This window comes from Arvicanthis niloticus, chromosome 7, assembly GCF_011762505.2.
Source record: "Arvicanthis niloticus isolate mArvNil1 chromosome 7, mArvNil1.pat.X, whole genome shotgun sequence".
NCBI classification, from domain to species: domain Eukaryota; kingdom Metazoa; phylum Chordata; class Mammalia; order Rodentia; family Muridae; genus Arvicanthis; species Arvicanthis niloticus.
Window position 1 is genome coordinate 41,300,352 of NC_047664.1, and position 23,669 is coordinate 41,324,020.

The 23,669-nt window shown below is 46.9% G+C and overlaps 1 protein-coding gene across 4 annotated transcripts in view; it reads right to left on the minus strand.

Moving 5' to 3' along the window:
- Positions 1-19,483, minus strand: part of Tbc1d14 (TBC1 domain family member 14) — a 92,252-nt gene extending 72,769 nt beyond the window's left edge. Inside the window, exons 1-2 of one of the 4 annotated variants that reach the window (XM_034508452.2) lie at positions 19,443-19,483; positions 7,590-8,331 (exon numbers count right to left, since the gene is read on the minus strand). In XM_034508452.2, coding sequence (XP_034364343.1) covers positions 7,590-8,314 — 725 coding nt within the window. In that variant the 5' untranslated portion in view covers positions 8,315-8,331; positions 19,443-19,483. Of the gene's footprint in view, positions 1-7,589; positions 8,332-8,866; positions 8,887-18,565; positions 18,699-18,793; positions 18,936-19,442 lie in introns of those variants that run through there. The other 3 variants (XM_034508453.2, XM_034508454.3, XM_076938390.1) reach the window with 3 other exon arrangements.
- Positions 19,484-23,669: the final 4,186 nt, after the last annotated feature.

Here is a 23,669-nt window from a genome sequence, read left to right on the forward strand (position 1 = left end):
TGTGTGTGTGTGTGTGTGTATATAAAAACAAGGGTACTTTGCCTGTTTTCCTCAACCTTCCCTGCTAGCATCTCCAAACACAACTTAAATCACCAGTCAAGTGAAATAGGTTCATAGAGGAAAACCTCATAGAGGAAACCAACCTCAAAGTTGCTACCCTTTCGTGTCCATCACCTACAAAGGGCCCATGTTGCCCAGCACAAAATCAAAAATGTAAGCACACCTACGTGTATTCTCAACTTTTACTTCTTACTTACTTCATTGTAATAAGAAAGAGACAACACTGCCCCACCCAAGTGCTGGTTCCAGGGAAACTCAGCTGAGGCTGAGGCAGTTGACAGGTGCACTGACTAACTGGCTTCCAGTCACTCAGCAGGACCCAGCAGTGTTTCCTCCCCTGCCCAAATATGCACTTGTCAGGATAACCTCAGCACCACTCCTTTCCTCAAACACAATACTCCACCCTTGTAGCTAAGGCCTGAACATTTGTGTTCTCCACCCCCAAATTTACATGCTGAAATTCTAATCCCCAAGTTGACAGTACTGAGTAGCAGAGTTAGGAAGAACTGCAGGCAAAAGGCATCATGACTGAGACCGGTATCCATATAAAAGAAGTCTCAAAGAGTCGCCCCTTTAGCACATGAGGATACGCAAAAAGATGACTATTGGGGCTGGAGACATGGCTCAGTGGTCAACACGGCTTGCTGCTCTTCCAGAGGACCCAAGTTTGGTTCCCAGAACCCACATTGGGCAGTTCACAACTTCCTGTAACTCCAGTTTCAAGAAATTCGACACCTTTCTCTGGCATTCATGCCCCCAACCCCCATGAATATTAAAATACTTCTTTAAAGACGGCTGTCTGGGCTGTTGACTGCCAACTTGACAGGATTTAGGATCGCACAGAAATATATCCCCAGTACATCTAGAAGGGTATTTCTAGAAAAGCTTCATGGAAGAAGGAAGAGCCACTCTGGATATGAGTAGCACTATCCTATGGGCTCACGTCTCTGCTTCCTGATGTCAGCTGCAGTATGACCAGCTGCCACATGCTCCTGTCACCATTACTTCTCTGCCATGATGGACTATATGTATTAGCTGTGAGCTAAATAAACCCTTTCTTCCTTAAGTTGCTCTTTGCCACACCAACAAGAAGAGTAAGTAATACACCATCCATCAAAACAACCGTGGTGTGTCCATGGGTAACAAATCTGCTGGCACTGCTACTGAACCTCCCAGCCTCCAGGATTGGTGTGTCCAGACCATCCACTCAATGGTATTGTATTATAGTAACTTACACCAGAGCATTTACAGTTGAGGACCCTGCTTCCTACTTGACCAAAAACAAAACAAAACCAGAGAGGTGAGGGGACAGAACTAAAGAAATTCTCATTCATTGCTGCTGGGAATATAAAATGGTGAAGCCACTTTGGAAAACAGGTAGTTTCTTCACCACTGAACAGGCTTATCCTACAGTATAGCAATTGCATTCCTTGGGATGTACCCAAAAGATCTGAAACCTACACCCACATGGATCTTTACAACAGCAGCTGCTCATAGATGCCAAAACTTGGAAGCAATTAAGATGCCCTTTGATGAGCAAATAGATAAACTATGTCAAATCCATACAGAGAAATATCACTCAGGTTTTAAATATGAGCTCTGCCCTCTAAAGCAGCAGGATCAGAGAACAGATGGACTCACAGAGACCAAGCGCCTGCACAGGTCTGTAGCAGATTGAGTTGTAAGAACTGAAAGAACACATGCCCCAAACCCTAACCCAGAAGCTACCTCAAGTTGACAACTACGAATGAAATTTTAGTTTACTCCCAGGCAGTCTCACTGGGGAACAAAACTCCTCTTAAGGGCAGGCTGCATGCCCAGCAGTAGATGTCAGCAGGCGACAAACTCAACAGCCTCACTGGAGGTTCCTTGTCCATGTCAGGTTTGTTTTTACTTTTATTTTATTTATATACATTTTCCTCTCTTCTGACCCTACAGGTCCTCTGCATACATATGACGGCTCCCAGTTTAGGAGTCCCATGAGATTCCTGAGTGTATGACACGTGGCCTCTGCATCTGTGTCTGTTTCATGTCCCTGCTCTCGGGCTCTTTCCCTTCTCTTGTGTCCTATTCCAATCTATTAGCTTTGGCTTATGTTGTTATTGTGTCTCTTTTCTTGCCCTCGTCCCACAACAGAAAGACTTAACACAATGAGCTGTGCAGCAGTCTGCCCATCTGGAATGTTCTCCCTTCTCTTCTGCCTGGCTCCTGGAGCTCAACATGCTGATTCCATGAGCTGGCTCTTTTCATTCTCACAGACTCCTAAGTAGGTACACTCCAGCTCATTTCACGGACAAGTGCACAAACACTAAGCCCGAGTGCCTGTCTTACCCAAGACCATAGCAAGCACATCCTTAATACAGCTAAGTCAAGAAACCATTGCCCAGCCCTCCTCCCCAGGCTTCTCAGCAATGCACAAGCATGTGCTCATACCAGCAGCAGATCCAATTCACAGCACATGTTTTGGTGCACCTAGAAAGCTCAGTCAAAGACATAGGGCAATAGTAAATAGATTTTGTAAGAAAGTTGTAAATCTAATGCTCCTCTCATTTCTCTAATGCTGATTCTAAAATGGTCATGGTATTAGGAAATAGTCAAACAACATAAAACAATCAATATTCCTGTGTTAGCCACACACCTATTCCACATCCAGGTATACCCCCTCCCATTTCACCCAACAACACTTAAGTGTGAACTTGTTCTTCTCATGCAGATTATAAACCTAAAGGTCAAAGACCCAAGCCCTGCACCATCTTTGAATCCTCTGGCAAGTGAATCAACCTCTGCCATGGTTTCCACACCTAGAAGCAGCATTACCTGCATGTTTGCGAATCAGTAAGTTCCCAGTGCAAGACACGAAAATCAGTCTAGGAATTTAAAACAGAAATGGATTTAACACAAGGAATAAGATGATTTCAAGATTCTAAACAATCCCGACTCCTAGGAATAGGTCACTGAGCAACACGAAACTGATAGACCTGAGGGGCAAACGGAAGCTGTTACTGGACTTGCTGAACTCAAGAACTCAACAGGCAATCACATCACTGCCTTTGGGAGGGAGCATGACAACTGCTCTTAACATCCAGGAAGCTGAAAACAGACATTGTCAACACTACAGGAAAGCCTCCAACCTCTCTAAGATCAGTAGGTACCAGAGAGCAGCAAAGAGAAGAAAAATGGCCCACATCTCATTTCTGCCTCAAACCTCCCACAGTGGGAGAACTGGATGGTCCTAACTCATGTCCAAAGCTCCAGCAGCAAGAGACTAGGAACAGACTTCTGCCCTGCAGCTAATAAAGTCCAGGAAAGCAGCTAGAAGGAAAGCAGCCCAAAGGATAAACAGGCAGCCCAGAGTCCCACCTCATTCTACCCCTATTACTGTGCAGCCTGAAAAAGGCAGCCACGCAAAACAAAGAACAGCACCAGGCACACAAATGTGTGGCCACATCCTGGTAAATGAATTCACCTCCTCTTCATAAGCTGCCTCCTGTCCACAAATTTCCTATTTGTCATACTCTACGATCACCAGCCAATGGGTCAAATCCCAAACAAATCTGTACAGGAACTAAATGTGGTTAGACACATTCATATAGTATCAAAATATCTATCTGAAGATTCACTTTTAAACTGTGGTTGCAAACATCTTCACACAGAGAATTTTTAAAAATAACACTGAAATCTCATATGAAACCTCAACAAAAGGAGAAAAGCAAGCCAAAACCAGCCGATGTACCGAGCTCACTCTGCCTTGAGAGTTAGTTAACTCCTATTTCCTCACTTAGCCCTCGCAGTATTAGCTTTGCGCTTGAGTGGTTTTTATATTTGTTTTGCAGTGCTAGGGATGGAAACCAGGACCGCACTAGACAGATGCTCTAACACTGAATCATGGCTCTGTCCCTCTCATTTTAGCTCTTTACCAGAAGAGCAACTAGTCCCAGGTCACCCAAGTACATGCCAGAGGCTGCAGAGCTTAAATGACTTTCTCATGGTCACACAGCACAAAATGACAGAGCTAGTGAAGCTCCCAGCCCCATTCTCAAACCACCATGGTCCTTGCACTGTCTGAATTACAAGTAAAAGCAGGGCTAGTCAGACATAGACTATGGCCCCAAAGGGCTCTCTGCCAGGTCAGGAAGCAGACTAGAAAAATCCACCATTCTAGACCTTTAAGCACAGGCAGGCGCATCCCCAAAGACCCCCATAGTAATTAGCAGGAAAAGTTAATTATTACTTCCTAGACCCATGTGGATTAGCAGATTAAACCTTTGGCTTCATGGAAACCAAGCCCACAGCCTGAGGAAAACAGCCACACCACAAGCATGCTACTGAATTCCTCAGCCACTGCGTCCTATCACACTGGCCTCAGAGGATCCCTTAACACAACTCTCTTCCATGTAAGATGAGAATTCTGCTCAAATTACACTAGTAAATGACCTTTGAGGAAGCTATTCAGTATCAAAGTTGTCACCAGTTAGCTTTGTGTATCACAAAGGCTTCATCCATCTCCATCCCAGAACGTGTGGCAATGTCTAGAAACACTCTGGTCTTAGTTGCGGGATGGTGCCGGTATCTAGGGGGCAGAGGTTAGGAACGTTGCAATACACTGACAGGTGCCCTCAGGAGTATGCATCTCAAACGTTAACAGTGTGTGGTGCAGAAATTCTGCTCTCTAAGTTACTGGACGATGGGTTTAACTGAAGAAATGTACAGTACAGGATCAAAAGCTCACAAGAGCATTAAGAAACAAAATATGTTCTGTTCAAACCAGAGAAAGCTACTACTTAAGTAATCTCAGGAAGCCAGGTGCCTTAGCTATTTGATCTTACTTGAGTCATTTTCCCCATGAGAGCTATGCAAGGTCACACAGTTATTAAGAGAGCTGACAATAAACCTAATTCACCTGAGTCCTGCCCCAGTGTTCCTAACTACAGTGCCCACCCTCCCACGATATCCACTGTGCCTAGGAGAACAGGAACCAGTCCAGAGCTCAGGGTAATCTGATGCACCAGTGTATGTTACACTAAGTAAACATAAAACAAATAGCAGCTACACCTCCAGCTGCCATGGGGCAACACTAGATTCAGTGCATTGCTCTATCACTTTGACTTGTTTGTTTTTATATCCCCCTGCTTCAGCCCTTCAGTGTGGCTCCTTGTTACATTGTCAGAGCCGCTATCCAAGGACAAAGAAGCAGGAACCAAGAAATAAGAGGGTCTAGAAACTGCAAAATGCAAAGTACTTTCTTCAAAGGGGAAGAAGCTTCAACAAACAACTCAACTCTACCCATTTCCCCAAAAGACAAAGGTAGCAATAGACCAGGGAATATCCATGATCACCCAAACTGCTGATATGTAAAGTCATCTGTGCTAATTTTATGTCAACTTGACACAAGCTAAAGTCAACTGAGAGGAGGAAACTTACTCTAAGAAAATGCCTCCATAATATCCAGTCATAATTGATTAATTAATTCTTAATTAGTAATTAATGGGGGATGGCCCAGTCCATTGTGGTTGGTGCTATCTTTGGGCTGGTGGTTCTGAGAAAGAAAGCAGCGGAGCAAGTCACCATAAGCAGCCTCTGCATCAGCTCCTACCTCCAGGTTCCCGCCCTGTTTGAGTTCCTGTCCTGACTTCTTTCAATGATGAACAGTGCCATGGAAGTGTAAGCCAAATAAACCCTTTCCTCCCCAAGTTGCTTTTGGTCATGATGTTTCATCAGAGTAACCGTAACCCTAACGAAGACATCATGCCTGTGTCAGGATACCTGTACTAAATCTTAACTATATTAACCCAGCTAATTCCACAACCACAACAGGGGTTCTTCACTCTAATTCTGGGGAAAATAAGCGGAGGCAGCAAACACCATGATGATGGGGACAACAAAGGTGAGTGAAGCAAAGCCAATGACACATCAGGCACCCATGACCCTCAGTCCTCTGCTAGGGATTCAGAAACCTCAGTGAAGCTAAGTGATGCTCAAGGTCACATAGCTAGGATGTGACTGACCTGTAAACCAAACTGTTCCCATTGTGCTACTTCTCAGGCACCTCCATTTCAAACAAGAATTTCCAGGTTTGCCAAGAATCCCTGTCTCCTAGGTGACTATGAAAACCTGTCTCCTAGGCAAGCTCTTCCCCTCTGAGATTGGTCTGAGGAGTCACACATAAGGCACTCTGGTACTCATCAACATGGAGAACTGCAAAGACTCATGCAAGTACCTGGATCCAGGCAACTACACAGATGAGACCCCCAGCACTGCTGCACGGGAGAAGCACACTAGGGCTCCAGACAGCAATCACTGAGTAACAAGTTCTGTGACCAGGATTCCACTGGAAGTGCAGGGTACTTCCAGCAGGCACATCAAGAACAAAGGTATCCCCAGAAGACTGCAGCCATGTGAAGACCATCTCACTCAGGACTGGCCTTAGGATGACTGGGGATACTCCACGTTTGCCTGAAGAAGCAACTGAGGAACCCTAAGTTACATGTCCCCAGACCCAGAAGTCTGTGGGTAACTCTGGACAGCACATCACACCAAATATTGCAAAGTCCAGCACTGACTAGCTAGGAACATGTTTGTTCCTACTAGCCAAGTTCACAGCCCAGAAGCCAGAAGAACAAATATGGGGAAGATTACAACTCTAAATATATAATCCATAAACCCACATCGTTCTGTAGAGGACCTCAGTTTCTGTGACTGACTGGTGGGGTATACCAACTCCAGATTCTAAGCTCACCCTCCATCGTGACTTAAGATCATGTCTATCCCTTATGACTCCCATATGACCTGCCTAGAACAGAGCCTTACACAGACTTAAGCTGAACAAATGCATAAAAACACAAGTAAGAGGAATAAATGGAAGCAGCACTCCTCACAGCGCTCTAGGGACACACAGGAAGCCCAGGCTTGTTGGAGACCTGGGTAACAAAGCATCACAGGAAGGGTGCACATGGCAGGATCAACATAGTAAGTACTGTGTAACTGCAGGGCAGCCAAGGCACATGCCCTCAACTGCAGGGCCAGGCCAGAATACATCAAAGGCCCAGACAGGTACACTGGCGGCATGACTGCCCCAGTGTCCGCCACTAAGAGCAGTGTTAGAAACAGAGTTGCTAACACTGGTGCCAATCTCAACAGCACCCTTTTGCCTGACCTAAGAAACCATTAGTTTCTTAGTGAATTAGTGTAACTAGTGAATGGCAAAGTAAGGGCACTAAGGGCCTGTGGGTGACCCCACCCTCAAAAGGCAGGAGGCCAAGAAGCAACAAAGACTATTCACTTAAGCCAAGGACACAAAAGGGAAGATGGCAGTGAGAAGCCAAACAGCTGAGTCGGCAGCAGACCTGGCCACGAACTAGTCCATAGTACGAAGGCACCACCGGGAAAAGGCACAGTTTTCTGTAGGACACAGCTCTCATTAACAATGTAACAATACACAGGAGAGAGACACATACAGCTAGACAAGGAAGCACAAGGCAACAGGTCTACATCTGCTGCCCTGTAGCTGCTCCAAATAGCAAAGGTGTTACCTTGTAAAGAAGTGACTGAATGGTTGCAATAGTTTCAATTTCCTCCCCTCCTCAGTCTCAGCAACACAGTCCTGCTGGTGTAAGTCACTAGTTTCCTTGATGGAACTCAGGGTGACGTCAGTAAACTGTGGGTCATCATCGTTCTCCAGGGTCACAATGGCGCTAGAATTGCTCGTGACCATGAGGTCCAAGATGTCCTCATTGCTGACCGACAACGTAGTTGATAGCTCTGTGCCAAGACTAGACACACTGCAGACAGAGACATTGTCACTTCGGCTCAAGGCTTTGGAGGTGGGGCTGTAGAGTTTCACTGAGTCATAGCCTGTCCTGGGAAATGTGGAAGACTTCCGCACAACCTGCTCCCGCTCGCTGCTGGAGGGAGCTGAGGGTGTACAGGAGGGTAAGGGACATGCACTCTGAAAGGCCCGCTCTGGGATGATCTCTGACTCAGACTGCTTTCTCTTCACATGGACCACACTGCAGGGAATAGGCTCTGGGTTGCCAATCTCCAGGGTAGGAATGCCTGAGTCCACTGACTGAAGGCTGTGTCGATCTTCCAAAGCACCAAGTTTTAGTGTAGGTCCATAGTCAGGCACTGAAAGGGATCTGGGCGCCGCCTTGATACTAAGGTGTTGCAGGTCCTCAAGGGAGTCTCCTGGCCGACCATCTAGAATGCCCATCAATGCTACACCATTCATAGAGGTGGAAAGGTTTCCATCAGTCATCTTGGTCCAAGAAGAAACTAGAGAAATACAGACATGGTAGTTAAAAACGTGTATATAAATCCAGAAGATGCCATTCCTCAGGCATCTTTGAACACAGAGCTCTAAAGGCTGGATGGTCCTGCTTAAAAGAGTGCCTTTGAAAGAGTCTTACAAGTTGGGCATGGGGGCACACACTAGTAAAACCAGCAATGGGAGACTGAGGCAAGAAGCTTGTAAATTTGAGACCAGCCTGCATGATATCCCATGTCAAAAAGAATTTAAAAAAAAAAAAAAAAAAAAAAAAAAAAAAGACGTCCTATGCACTCACATTCAATTAGTCCTATGCACCAATTGAGGCCCAGAGCAAAAGCTGGAGCACATTCTCAGGACATGAAGTAGCAGGACAATAACCCACACAGCGCTCATCTAGAGAACACTATCAGTTTCATCATTGGCTCCTCCACCCCAGTCACAGCTCTGGCATCCAGGCCAGCAATGGAGGTAAAATCTGTGCCAGGCAGGAAAAATATTTTCTTGTGGAAATAGGCTACATTCTGGATTTTGTATGCTCACATGCTGAAGGCTTGGTCCCGAGGCTGCCGTGCAACTATAGGTGATGCCTTTAAGAGGCTGGATGAAGTTAGATTATCTTGTTTCCTGGGTGTCATGAGCCAATCAGGATTCTTCTGTCACCTGCTCCTATCATGACATTCTGTACTTCTTTGGGTCAAAGCAACAAAGCCAAAATACCATGGACTGAGTGAAGAACTCTCTGAAACAAGCCTTTCATTCTTACAAGTTGCTTGTCTCAGGCCATCTGTAAACAGGGGAGCAAAGATAACACAGGGGCAAACTATCAACAGAATACCTCTGACCTAAAGATAGACTTTAGGCTGAGACTATTGCTCAGTAGTGCTACTTGGCTAGAAGAAGCAAAGCCATGGGTTCAATCCCAGTCATTGTGAAATAGCATAAAAACCAAGCTAACTTCATTAAGACAGAAAAATAGCAAAGTGAACTATACACTTACAAACATGCCATCTGCAGTAAGACTGCCCAAGCATACTCCAACTGGCCACACCTTTCCACAGCACTACCAGGTTCACTCAAGTCCAAGACAGGGCACACTTTTACTTCACAACAGAAACCAAGCACTCAAAATAGTCCAAGATCAGTCTTAGCTAGAGAGGTAGGATTTGGAGTCAGAGGGAAGGCCATACATAGTTTTAAATGGCTTGGAACAGGCTCCTTAAATCCAGGGCAGGAGGTTAGTTCAGTGAAGATGTTAATAATAGAAGAGCAAAAGCCAAGGCTTGAGACAAGAGTCTAAAGCAATGGTCACACACACTTCAAAGGCCATGTCCACAAATCTCTGGCCAAAGAGGCAGTCACAAGCCAGGAGAAAATTCCAGTCTGAAGAACACTGCCCCTAGCACACTGTCACACTCACCTGTAAAAAGTTACCTCTTGTTTTCTTTTAAAATGTCAAAACTAGAGATTGGATGGTACACCCTAACCTGACCACACAGTAGAATCTAAGAACCAGAACTCCAGACTCCAGACTGTAACCCCAGCTCCACTACAGACAACCTTGGGGAAATTAAGTAAGTACTAAGGAAAGCAATGAATGGGCAACTGGCCCAGGAGGAACAGCTGTTTCCATCAAACAAGAAGTGGCTGAAGACTCCAAGGCACAGCAGACACAGAAGTTCACTTGCTAAGATGTCAGTCTAGCTTCTACAAGAAGCCCCCTGCAGCCCTCAGGAAGCCCTCAGGAAGCCAATCTCCTTAAGTGCAGCAGAAGCAAACTGATTAAAAGCAGAAAGGGGGAAGGGAAGTAATCTCCTCCTCCCAGAAACTGAAGGAGCCAGTCAAGAGAGTACAGCAAAGAGCAAAAATGGAAACAGGAGGGAGTGAATGGAAAGGCAGAATTCAGAAATAGCCAGAGCCACAGAAAACTATGATCCTGCAAGTAAGGGTCATTTAACTCCAGAGTTGTTCTGACTAATAACCTATTTTCTTACAAGTTAGAACCATAGTATACCACAACACAAGAAAAACACAGGCACAAATTTAGTTTGTTATAGAAACAAAGTATACAAGGGATGAAAAGTTTTTATATAGAAACAAAGTATATAAGGGATGAAAAGTTTTTAAACCTACAGACAAAAATTCAATTTATTATCAGAGAGTTGAGCGTCCCTTCAGCAGGTGTTAGCACATTTTAATCTGCATGGCTCACCCTTATGTCCACCTTGAGGCCAGCAGCCATGTGTCCCTCAAGGACATCACATACCATCTGTGTTCCCTGCTGTGGGAAAACCTAACCAATTGTTACTTAAGAAACAGGAATCACAAAAAAAAAAAAAAAAAAAAATACAAGTAGATTCAAATACACACAAATTGAAAGTTGTACTCTTTTTAAATTAAAGCAAGAATAAAAGAAGAAACATTTTATCACATAGTTAAGAGCTAATCTTTGACAAAGGCAAAGGTTACTATATATCAAAACACCATCAGACTTCAGCAGATCAAACTGGCACAAGGCCTCAATCGGAAAAGGAAATCTTTACAGGTCTAGCTGAAATTCTGGCTCTGCCACTTACCAGCTGGGTGACCTCAGGAGAGGTGCTTAACCTTTCTGAGCCTCAACTTCCTGCCTCCCCAGCAGTGAACATTAACAATACTATACTACAGGTTGGTCTGTGGGCAAAAGAAACAAGGAGGTGTGGTGAAGCTAGACACCAGATCTCACAGGTGCTCCACAGCCATATTTCCTTGTTTTCTAGCTGCGTCTGTGAGTGTCTGCAGGAGATGCAGCTCAACTGAGATTCTGCTCTTAGAGTGCGCAGCAGTCAGTGCCTGGGCAGACACAAGGCACCAAGCTAGAACTGTCGATGGGGTGAGAAATTCTCTTATTCAGACAATGGCACCTCATTCATAAAATTAATTCCAAGGACCCTCCTCTAAACCAGGTCAAGAAATGGTGAAGAAAGTAGGGCTGCAAGCCCAGAGCCATGATGTTCTCTGTCTCTGGGGCCTCTCTCAGGAAAAAGCCAGATGAACTCTGAGGCCTCTGGTGATTCATTAAGTCTCAGGAACAGGGTGTCTGTCTTTGAGGAAATAAGCCTAAAAAGGAAAGAGTGTTCCGGCTTACAGCATATTTGTGCTGGTTACTCTTACGTCAACTTGACACACAAACTGGAGCTATCTGAAAGGAGGGACTCTTAATTGAGGAAAATGCCTCCATAGGATCTAACTCTTAATTGAGGAAAATGCCTCCATAGGATCTAATTGATAGGGGAGGGCCCAGCCCATTGTGGGTGGTTCAATCCCAGGGCTGGTGGTCTGGGTTCTAAACAAAACAGGCTGCAAGCCAGGGGGAGCAGGCCAGAAACAAAATCCCTGTATCAGCTCCTGCCTCGAGGTTCCTGCCTTGTTTGAGTTCCTGCCCTGACTTCCTTTGATGATGAACAATAATAAGGAAGTACAAGCCAAATAAACCCTTTCCTCCCCAACCTGCTTTTTAGTCATGGTGTTTTGTCACAGCAATAGTAATCCTAACTAAAACTATACTCTAGAACCACCTTCTGCAAAGGGCCAAGGCCACCTGGTCCTTGAGCCCTTCCACCTGGTGCTACCAATGCCATAAAACCAGAGGCCACGCTCCAGGCCTCCTGCCTTCTGCCAGTGCCCCAATAAGTGGAGGTTGCGCAAAGCACGTGCTTCTGAGACAAGGCTGTAGGGTGATCTTTGGAAGTTGGCCTAAAGAAGGTGGCCTGCCTCCAAGTCACATGCTTTCTAAGCACAGACTGAGCCCAAATTCCCCACACTAAGCAGATCCAAAGGCCCTCCCATCATCTCTGCCTTCCCCCACCTTTCAACATGCAGCCCATCTGGGGCCACTGTAGGGAGCAAGGAGATCTGGCCCAGCAAGGTCAGCAGGGGCTTTGGGCTCTAGCAATCGGTGGCATGGAAAGTTCCCACTAGCCACCTCCTTCCTCCTCTGCATAGTGCCCCCTCCCCAGCTACTTCAGGAAACTATAAAGCATGTTTCTATGCTCTTCTGCCACATCCCACCTAAAATGATGAGATTTAAAAACTGTTCTGTTTCTTGTCACCAGATCCTAAACTTCAGGCAGGAACAGTTCTACTCATTTCTGGACTTCAACATCTACCATAGATTAAGGATTTTTAAAAGTATGTGCTGAATTAATTACTAACAGCAAGTCCTCAAGTGGGTAGGTTTCTCAAACAGTCCCATCCATGAGCATAACTGAAATCTGGGTTATATTCTAAGAACAAGGCAGCACTAACAGAAGCAAGACAAGTAGGAAAATCCCACTGAGTCCTGGTAACATATGCACATACCAGACAGTGCAACTGGGCAATCCACTCAGTACAACAGGTTACGCGTAGACGTGATGATGGGAACCACTATCCACAATGATAGTCATTTTCTGAGATCTACATCAGGGACTCTAACCTGGGCAGACTAAGGCACTGAGTCCACTTAGGGAGGAAGGAACACACTAAAAGACGAGGGACAAAATGCAGGGTAAATGATGATTAGTTACCACTTTCCGGACCAGAGAAAAACACAAGATATGAAGCAGGCATATGAGGAAGGCTGTTTTTAAGACATAGGAAGACCATATGAGTTTCATGTGTTCTGCAGGAAGCAAAGAGGAAACTGCCTGAGGTTCTGGAACAGCACAAATCCACCTCATAAAGCAGTTCTTTGTGTTCTTTGTGTAAGACAAGTAACAAAGAAAAGAGACACAGGTTTTGCTAGTGATGTGGACAGGGCTATGTGAGACAGTAGAATCCAGTCGCAACCGCTTGATTTTCTCCTCCCCCAAATCCAAGACTTAGGACACAGCCAGAATCTTCACCACACACACACACACACCAATTTTGAAACAAAGACCAAACAATTAGTTTTGTCCTTAGGAAGGGAAATCCCCTCTCTGATGGCTGCAAAAGAACAAAGTGCCCCTAGCACCATTCCCGGGGACTGCCCCCACCCCAAAGGATATGGGCCCAAGCAACCCTTTTTGACCCAGCTCCTCTCTAGATGTTCCTGGGAAAAAGGGATTCCTGGCACCACCAGCAAAGGAATACTGCTGTTCTCTCTGACCATCAAAGGGCAGGACAGTACACTCACCTTAGCTACCACGTCTCCCTTCAGCCCAGTTCTACCTGATTTCCAGGTCCTTATTCTACGAGCAGAACACTCAAAGCTTGTTTCTACTCAGCCATGCCTGAGAGCCGTACATCAGAGTCCTGTCAGGAGAGCAGAACCACCTGTAACACCTCCACCTGCACAGACCACCTGTAACACCTCCACCTGCACAGACCACCTGTAACACCTCCACCTGCACAGACCACCTGAAACACCTCCACCTGCACAGACCACCTGTAACACCTCCACCTGCACAGACCACCTGTAACACCTCCACCTGCACAGCTGTCAGTTAGTGCAGACCAGGCTGGTCAAAGCTGAACAGGCCCCACAAGTCTTCTGTATCTAATACCCGCAACATTCTTGAGAAAGCCTCTTGGGGTGGCCCATGTTTAACCGTGAGCGTTCTGATGAGGTCTTCTACTGCTTCACGGAAGCAGTGGTTCCACCAGGCTGTATCTCAGCCCAGAACAGAAGGTGTTCAGGACAAACTTTAGCTCAGGACAGGCTAGGAATGAGGTCTAACATTAAAGTCCCACAGACAAATTTCACTTATGTGAATTTCCCTGCACTGCAGAGAGCAGCACAGGAACTAACCAGCGGAGAGTCTCTCTATAAGTCCTCTTTAAGTCTCTTTAAGTAAGAAGGTCAAAGGGACCAGGATAGCCCTAGGTCTCAGGTGCTAGAGCATTACGCCAGTTTACAGGAGCAGCCCACTACCAGGAACACAGAGCCTACCAGGTACTCAACCTTCACAGCCATCTACTTAGATATGAGCCAGCAAACCTCCACTCCAGAGTAAGCCAGGGAAGGCTAAGAGAGCAGCCATGCTGGGCTAACCTGGATCTGACTGACTCAAGAGTAGGAGGCAGCCCCCTGTTCACTCTTTGTACTGCCACTGTGCCGAATGGAGGTCAATTATAAAAGTTCTTTCTTTTTAGATAGGTTATTTTTAGGGCAAAACAGTCCTAAAACAATTTCCTAAACTCATACATTCCTCTGGAGGGTAGATGGCAACTTACCTGAAGTTCTCACATTCTGGGCAAGCCATTTCATCCAAATATTTCAGCATACCAGATTTCAAACTGCTGAGGATCCCAAAGGCTCCCTCAAAGCCCTAAAGAAAGACACTTAGGGCTGGAGAGATGGCTCAGCAGTTAAGAGTACTTACTGCTCTTCCAGAGATCCTGAGTTCAATTCCTAGCAACCACATGGCGGCTCACAACCCTCTGTAATGAATCCAATGCCCTCTTCTGATGTGTCTGAAGAGAGCAACACTGTACTCACATACATAAAATAAATAAATAAATCTTTAAATAAAAAAGAAAGGAAGAAAGAAAGACAGATAGACAGACATTTAACTTCCATTGGCCATAGGTGCTATGATTAAAAAGCCACTATGAGACCCTTTAAATTAAGGACAGAGTATATGGAATGTTCCTTCCTCAGACACATTTAATGACTAAACGGACACTTGTGAAATCATGATGATCAGGAAGATATGCAGACCACTTCACAAAGACAACATAATCAAAGCTCTTTAATTTCTTGTTTGAGAGAAAGATTCTCTTTCACTCACTACATAGCTCTAACTGGCCTGGAGCTCACTAATTGACAAAGCTGGCCTCAAACTCACAGAGATCTGCTTCCAGAGCACTGGGAGTAAAGGAGTGCTTAATTCTTAAAGTAAGAGACCACTCTGAGCGCCCACCGTGTGCCAAACATGTGACGGCCACACAAATATGCTAAGTGCACTGCAGACACTGAAATGTAAAGAAAGCAACTTGCTCCAAGTTGCTGAAGGGAAGGTACATATTCATGCCAGGTATGACATCAGAGTCCCACACAAGGCCTGATGGAATGCTTAAAAAATACACGTCCTCAACTTTGTGTTAATCAGTAAGTGAAACACTTAACAATTTTTACTATTTTATATGGTAGATGCTAATAGAAATGAACTTTAAACATTACTGTATCCATATGAGTATTTTGCCTCCATGTATGTCTGTGCACAGGATGCCTGGTGCCTACTAAGGTCAGAAGAGAGCACCAGATCCCCTGGAACAGAAGTTACACAGGCCATGTGGATGTCAGAAATTGAACCTGGGCCCTCTGGAAGAGCAGTCAGTGCTCATTAATGCTGAACCATCTCTCTAGCCCCAAAACTTTTTAATAGGGCCAATGACACAGCTGAGTGGGTAAAGGCACTTCTTGCACATGCCTGGCAACCTAAATTCCATCCCTGAAACTCTCATAAAGGTACAGAGAGAGAGCTGACTCCAAAAGTTGTCCTCCAACTCTACACATGCAGCATAGGCAAGCTCAACCACACACATCACATAAACACAACAATAGTAAACATTTATAAAAGTTTTTAAGGGCATAGTAATGCCTCAGTTGGTAAAGGTGGTACCGAGCCTAATGACCTGGGTTCGATTCTAAAGACCCACAAGAAAAGGAGAAAACTGACTAGAAATTGTCCTGTGAAACACACACACACAAATAAATAATAAATGTGATTTTATAAGATAGTTTTAACGGGCAGTGGTGGCACACGCCTTTAATCCCAGCACTTGGGAGGCAGAGGCAGGTAGATTTCTGAGTTTGAGGCCAGCCTGGTCTACAGAGTGAGTTCCAGGACAGCCAGGGCTACACAGAGAAACCCTGTCTCGACAAACAAAAACAAAACAAAATAAAATAGTTTTAAAGTAAGTAGGGTGGGAGGAGCTATAGACTCTGGAATAGACTACCTGGATTCAATCCCAGCTCCTCCACTTGCCAACTGTGTAACCTTGGTTTAATTTAACTTCATGTGCTTCTGTTTCACTGCAAAATGAAGTCAGTAGTAACCTTAACCTTATCAGGCAGTTAGCAAGATTAGGGGGAGAAAGTCACATGATGCTTTCAGAACCATGCCTGGTATAAGTTAAGCCTTAGAAGATCTTGGCTAGAGGTATTCTTCTTGGCACAAGATGGACAGTCAGCTTAAGCCCACCATTTTAACACCTTTGCATTACAAAGCCCAGACACAGTCACTCTGTACACAGGGCTTCTTCCTGCTGCTAGCATCTCTCCTCACGCATGTTATGTGGCACTGACTGAACTCTGGGTCTCAATTTTCCCAAGGAAAAATGAAATTACCCAAATTGACGTACTCCTGAGAGTCTTCTAGCTCAACAGTCAAAAAATTTCAACACTCCTGGCCTGAGACATTTACTTTATATCTAGTCCTAAAGCAAACATCAGGAGACAAATATACAGAATTTCCTAAACTCTTTTTATATATGTCTATTCTGACAAACCCTCGCCAAGGTTTCAAGACCCCACATCATGTGGCAAAGATACTCAGTGCTGAGGATGGGAACATGAAGTTAAGGATCTCTAACTCAACGGGAGTCAGACTCTAAGACAAGGCTCCCTGAAGCCATCCATGTCCTCCTCACTGTTAGAGAGGCTTACACAAGGAAGTAACTAGTCCTGGTAGAGGAGGCAGATAAGAAACTCACTCTCTACATAACAGGAGTTAGAGCTAACTGAAGGTGCTAAAGAGAAAGAGATCCCCAGGAGCCAAGTGAGATGCTGAATGTGCGGGGACGGGCTGAGGGCAGAGTGCAAAAACCTTTGCTGCTCAGAAAGCAAGCAAGCCTAACTCATGCAAGAAAGATGCTAAACAAACAACACACCAGGGCCACCTGGGACCACTGAGGGCATCAGGGTGAGCAGAGTCTTGTCTTGTGATAGACCAGCCTCAGTCTGCATCCCGCCTCTGTCTCTCTCACCTCATCTCTTGCAGTCACGCCTCCTTCTCTTAATGTTCCAGAAGAGTGCACTCAATAACCCTAAGCAGCAGGTATATGCCAGGTTCTCATTACAGCTGGGTCTCATCAGGATCATGACACTCAGATCGCAATGGGTCAAAGCTATACAACAGAGCAAGCAGTGAAAGAGCTGGAGAAGGGGGAGGCAGTACCAAACTTGAGACTTAGTTTGGCACTGGCACATAAGTGTGCCAAGACTGATACAAAGGCTAGCCAAGTAGCTTTAGCAGAGCTGCCAAAAGCCAAAGGCAACCCATCCTCCAAAATCTGCCCTCAAATACCAGGACTCCCTCCTCAGCCAGAGGACATGAAATAATCATAGAATAGCCGGAGCCTCCAGAAGTGACAAACTGCAATAGTGCACACAGACTCTTACAGAGCAAATCTTCTAATTCCTCCTGGAAGATAAAGATCCATCTATGTTACTTTCAGACAGATGCAGTTTCAAGTTTCACTGGGCCTGGTCAGGAGGTATCTCTGATATTCTCATCCTCACTGGGGCTCCATCAGGAGTCTGTACTGGCTAGCACCCTCTGGAAATCTAGCCAAGCCGGGAAGGGCTGACAAGATCCTGAGTAGGGGTTGGGGCAAAGGGCAGGTTGTTCCTCTAACCTACCAATCTGCCCAATACTGAGGGTCTCTAGAGATAAAATGGGTTCTACAGCCAGAGAGTAGAAGATCTGAGGAGGACATGGCCCAGGAAATGAGTATGAGGAAAGTGGGGTCCAGGGTTCCTCTCTGAAGGACCTTCTGCAGCCCAGGACCAGGATAAGGAGGCCCAAGATGGGAGAGGACACAGTGGGTCAGGAGATTTAAGAAAGAGGTTTGACAGTCTAAGAAGAACTGGGCATGGGGAGGAAAAAGATATGAACACACCACAAAGGGCTAAGGAGGAAGGACTGAAGGGGACAGAGGTCTGAACAGGTCAGAGATCTGAGGAGGATTCAGGTTCAGATCCTCAGAGCAGACTCGGTTCGCAGCCCATAACCCCGTGAAAGTCGGACGAGTCAGTCGCAGCCTCCGGTCTGAGAAAACTTAAACAAGTTTTGGATAGAGGTCCAAGGACGGCGATCCAAAGCACACCAGGGGTCTGAGGACCGAATGTTAAGAGGCCAGGGGTCTGAGAAGCACTAGGATATGAACAGGAGAGAGGTTTGGGGAGGACAGAGATCTGAATACCACAGGGTCTGAAAAGGAGTAAAGGCAGAGATCTGAAAACAGGACAGGGGTCTGAGGAGGACACTGGCACAGGGCACGCAGAGCAGACACCTGTATGTCTCGCAGCACCGCATCTGAGGAGAAAACTTTTCACCAAGTTCTGGAAAACGCGCAAGCTGCCACAAGCTCTGACCGAGGGCAGTCGCACGTCAGCCGGACACCAGCCATCCACCCGCCCTCTCAGACCGCCCTGCCTGGCCGACGCAGCAGCAGGTGGCAGCGGTCAGCGTCAGCCCTCCGCAACCTCTCTCATCTTGACCCTGCAAAGCCCCTCAGTACCCGAGCTACCGCAGCTCCAACGCCATCTCCAGGCCCGTGGCCCGCAGCCCAGGCCCCGTGGGGCCCGCAACTTGCTGGGCTAGGAGGTAGACACTGCAGACGCCCAGCCACAGCAGGTGCCTGCCAGTCGCCCGCGGCTAAAAGCAGCTAGCGCCAGACCCCACCCCCACCACGCCCGCGCTCTATAGCCACGCCCCCACAAGTCCACCGCTCTTCCGCTAAGCCACTTCAGCCCAACACCCAACCCCAAACACTCGCTCCGGCCTCAGGCGTACCGCCACGCCCCGTCCTCCATAAACACGCCCCCGAGAGCTCCCTAGCCACGCCCTACGCTCTTCCGTTCCAACTCTCCAACCGGGCTAGCCAGGGACAGGCGCGTTGCCACGCCCCGCGTTTCCCTAGCCACGCCCCCGCCAATCTTTCACTGCTCTTCCGCCCGGGCTCTCGCCCCCCGCCGCGGCTCCGTAGAGCTTGGAGCCCGGCATTTACTGGCGCTGCTCCTCCAGCCTGCCAAGTATCCACCCTGGGATTCGGGAGTTGTGTCCCCGGCCCTTTTCTGTCCTCAGGCCCAAGCGGGGCTATAAGGAATGCTCTGAGAGTGTCACAGTGTCCACACCGGCACCGCTAACGCGCGGCAGAGGCCCCTTACCTGGTCGGCTCCGCCCGCGGCCATCTTGGAAGTGGGAAGTGGAGGGGGGGGGAAGAAGCGCATGGGGCTGGTCCAGGCGTGGGGAGCCGAGCGGCGGAGCGCATCGATGGGGCGCCCCTGTCCAGCAGCTGGGGGAGTCTTCACAACCCACCAGAGTAACCCACTGGTGTAGGGGTACACCTGAGCACAGGTTACGGATCGTTGACCTTGGAATGACCACCCGGTACAGCCTTAGCCTCCCTCTTCACCTGTCAAACGGGCTTTTCTCATCACTGAGTCATTGCTTTTAGTGCCTGTAGTTCGCAAACTTTTGTCTTCATTTTAATATTTTAGTACACAAAGCCCAGCAGGCCTGGCCTCAGGAGGTGATGTTATACAGGGTTCATCGGTGCGGTTTGAAAGTTGTGTGATGGACTCGCTTAGGAACTAGATGAGGCCTCACTAGACAGCATCCTTCTCTAGCCAGAGATCCAACTGCTTCTGCCAGTGTACTAAAGGTGTGTGCCACCACACCTGGCTTTATGCACATATTACCTTTTTAAAGTAGCAAAAATTACAGAGATAATATCTATGAACAGGTATGATTCAGGAAGTAGAAGGCAGCTATAGCTGAGAAGAGCAAAGCCAGATGGCTATGGAGGATGTCTCCTTGCAGGCCAGGTCATTGAGCTGCATTTTAGCTTCCTGACTTCATCTGAGCTCACTGTTTCCTGAGCCTCAAAAAGCATGGAGATATGAGTATTTGTTGGCTCCATATCAAGGGTACTTGGAATGATTTGAGTTTATTCCCTGAGGAATTACAAACACAAACAAACCCCTTTAAAGCCTGACTACATCTCAGCCAGGAAACATCACATCAGGATGGAACCATCACAGTCCTAGAGGAAGAGGAATCTCCCTGCCCTGGCAGACACCTGGAGGCATGCAGGAGGAAATTCATTTATCTTGAAATGAACAGTTCACAGTTCGTGCTAGCCTCAAAGTTGCAACCTAGAAAAAGACGAGTTTGAACTCCTGATCTTCCTGTGTCCACCTCCCCAGTGCTGGGATTATAGGAATGTACTACCACTCTTGTTGTAATTGTACATTCACTTCAAAACATTAGGTGATGGCTTGACCTCTGTACGACTCTCTCAAATATTTTAAAATATTTTCACCATCTGAATTTAAATTTAAAATCTGAACCAGAGGAAGGGCTTACAAGACCAAGGTTATGATCAAGGGCTATGAAATGCACATCCCTACAGATGAAAGAAGACAGAGAGACGTTGGGGATAGCTCAGTGGCCTGAGTTCAGTCCCAAGAGTGAGGGGGGAGGAGAGGAAGAAACAGCAGGCAGAGGACCAGGCCATACCTGAGTGTCTTGGGTCTGTACATGTGTTATGACTTTTAAACGTCCACGCGGCATGTGCCATTTCACAAGGAAGCAATGCTGGGTCCCAGCCACCTGAGCCATGAGATTGAGGCTCTCAGCCCACCATAGCAAAGCCTTGAGCTAAGCAAGCCCAGCTCTGTGCCTGTTAGAGGCACAGGCAAAAGGCCCGAGAGCCTGACAGCATTGGCTTCCATCATGAGAACCTTCCAAGCAGGGTGACTGCTGGGCTGCGGGACTCTACTTCTAGCCATTCTAGACGTGAAAGCCTTGATAGAGAGACTGGCTTCATCTTCCCTCCCTGGATCATGACTGTAGTTACTCTTAGCTCCAACTTACAATAGCAGGAGGGTAGAGGCTTGAATAGGCAGTCTTCTGTCAGCTTGCAGAGAGCTGAGAGACTTGCAGGGCATCTCTCAGTATTTGGTGCATAACAGAAATTTCAAAGGTGCTTAAGTTGCTGGCAGTTTTAAGTGAGAATAGTGCCAGGTTTCCATCACACCCATTGGTGCCCTCACAGCTGGATTTAAACATGGATTGGAAAGCAGAAACTTGGTTCAGTCCCATCTCACTTCACTTCAACACATTAGTTCCATGTCTGTCTACACAGGAGTCCTCATGACTCCTCACCTTCCAGCTGAGTATCAGTTTAAAAACCTTGAAATGAGGGCAGGAGAGATGGTTCATCGGTTAGAAGCACTGTCCCTTCTTCCAGAGATCCTGAGTTCAATTCCCAGCAACCTTATGGTGGCTCACAACCATCTGTAATGGGATCTGATGCCCTCTTCTGGCCTGCAGATGTATATGCAGCACAGCACTCACATTAAATGGATAAAAAAATGTTTTAAAAATATTAAACACACACACACAAACCTTGGAATGACAAGGGACCATTGTCTTGTTTCCAGAATCAACAACTCTTTGTGGTGCACAGGTTTGCAGCTGGCACCCTCTGACTCTGCCTCACGTGCAGCAGCCTGGTGCCAGAGCCCAGGTGTCTCCTGGGGAACTCCTCGTCACTGTCCATCCCTTTGATTTGACCTATGTTTTACCTTTTGCCATCAGTCCCCAGAAGTGGTCTAGATAAAGCCTCATTGTAACTTGAGTCTGAAACAAAAACAAAGTGAACAGCACTAACAGGGTGTGATCACTTTTAGCCACTTACCCCTCAGAACCTCCACTTACCCCCTCAGAACCTAACACTTCTACCTCCCAGATACAGAGAAAACACCCTTCTCAAGTTGACAGCCCTCCCCACAACTGCAGCAGAACCCTGGGGAAGCTATTCCACCTCTTCCCCTTCAGGCTCTGCTGGAGGGTTCCAGAAGGACTGCCCCTGTGAACGGTGTCTTTGATGGCTGTAAACCTTTCGGCCATCACTTTCACTTGTAGGCAGAAATACCAGCTCCCCAGAGGCTCTGGCTGGCTAACTCCTCAGATTCTGTCCCCATCTCCATCTTTAAAGCACACAGCCCCTCCCTTTTCCACATTATTTCAAGACTGAACAAGGTCAAAATAGTTGAAGCAATGGTCATACAAGAAGGGAAATTGTCCAACTTTGTCAGTTTCCAGCATTCTTGGAGCACTCCTAGAACAGTCTGACCCACCTCAACAATACAGTATGAACAAAGAATGCTAGCCACCCAGCCTTGTGGGAAGAGGGAGACCTTGCCAGGGATGACTTCCATGTGCTCTGCTGAGTATCTCTTTAGAGAAGCAGGAATGCTTCAAGATGTCCAGTATCCATAGAAACCATCTCTGTGCACCTGCTATACACTCGGGACACACCGCTCACAACTGCTTTCATGGGGGCTCCTGGAACAGACAGACACAGTGCTCTGCAGTTTGTAGCCATGACTTCTTATAAGAAAAATGGTTATCTAACCTGATGAAGTTCCAGGAGTGTCCTCATTAGGACACTAGGTCAACCCTCTGAGTTATTGGTCAAGAGAGAAGGATGGCAAATCCTCAGTCAGGTAAAGGGTGGTAGGCACAAATGGCTAGCTGTTCTGTTAGGACCCCCTAACCTCCATTCCAGAGATAAAGGAATCTCATCTCCTGAACACATACATATTCCCCAATTTCTGTGAATGCCACCAACACATGAGCAACGTGAATGAGCCACACCCATACCTGACTTTACCTGGAGTCATCCCTGGCAATGGCTAGCACCTCATCTCTATGACAGAGGTTGACCTCCACAACATGCCAAGCTCACTCAGTGCCTCGCACCTTACAGAGGAGGATAGGGCTGGGAGGTGAAGCCACTCAGCCTTGGTGTCCTGTCCTTGGTGTCCTGTGATCTATCCCACTGTCCTCAGGTCAGGTCCTGCCCAACCCAAACCTGCCTCCCATGCCACCGGCTCCTGGCATGGCATGGTTACAGTAACAGTAGGTTCACATGCCATCCTGGGACTTTGCTGTCTCTGTCCATTGTTTTAGGCCAGAGAGCCCTCAGAGCCCTTCCAGTCTTTTCCCTCTCCATTCTGTTGGAGTGTTACCTCCTACACCATGGAGACCACAGTTCCCATTTTTAGGACACAATGCTCAGAACTTGGATTTCTCTGGTTGGTTCTTAAAATTGTACAAGAAGAAACAAAAAAGAGACAGGAATTGCTGGTGAGCTAGTGGTTGCCAACCCAAGGCAGGGAGAGTGCACCAAGAGAACGCCATTAGGCAGCCAGGGCAGCCACTGCAATCCACACACCTCTCTGCACTTGGACTCTTACACCAGGGCTTATCAACTAGAATTTTCCAGTTTTTTTTTTTTCAGAGTATGTGTGTATAGTCCTGACTCTCCTAGAACTTACTGTGTGACCAGGATAGCCTTGAACTCAGGGATCTGTCTGCCTCCC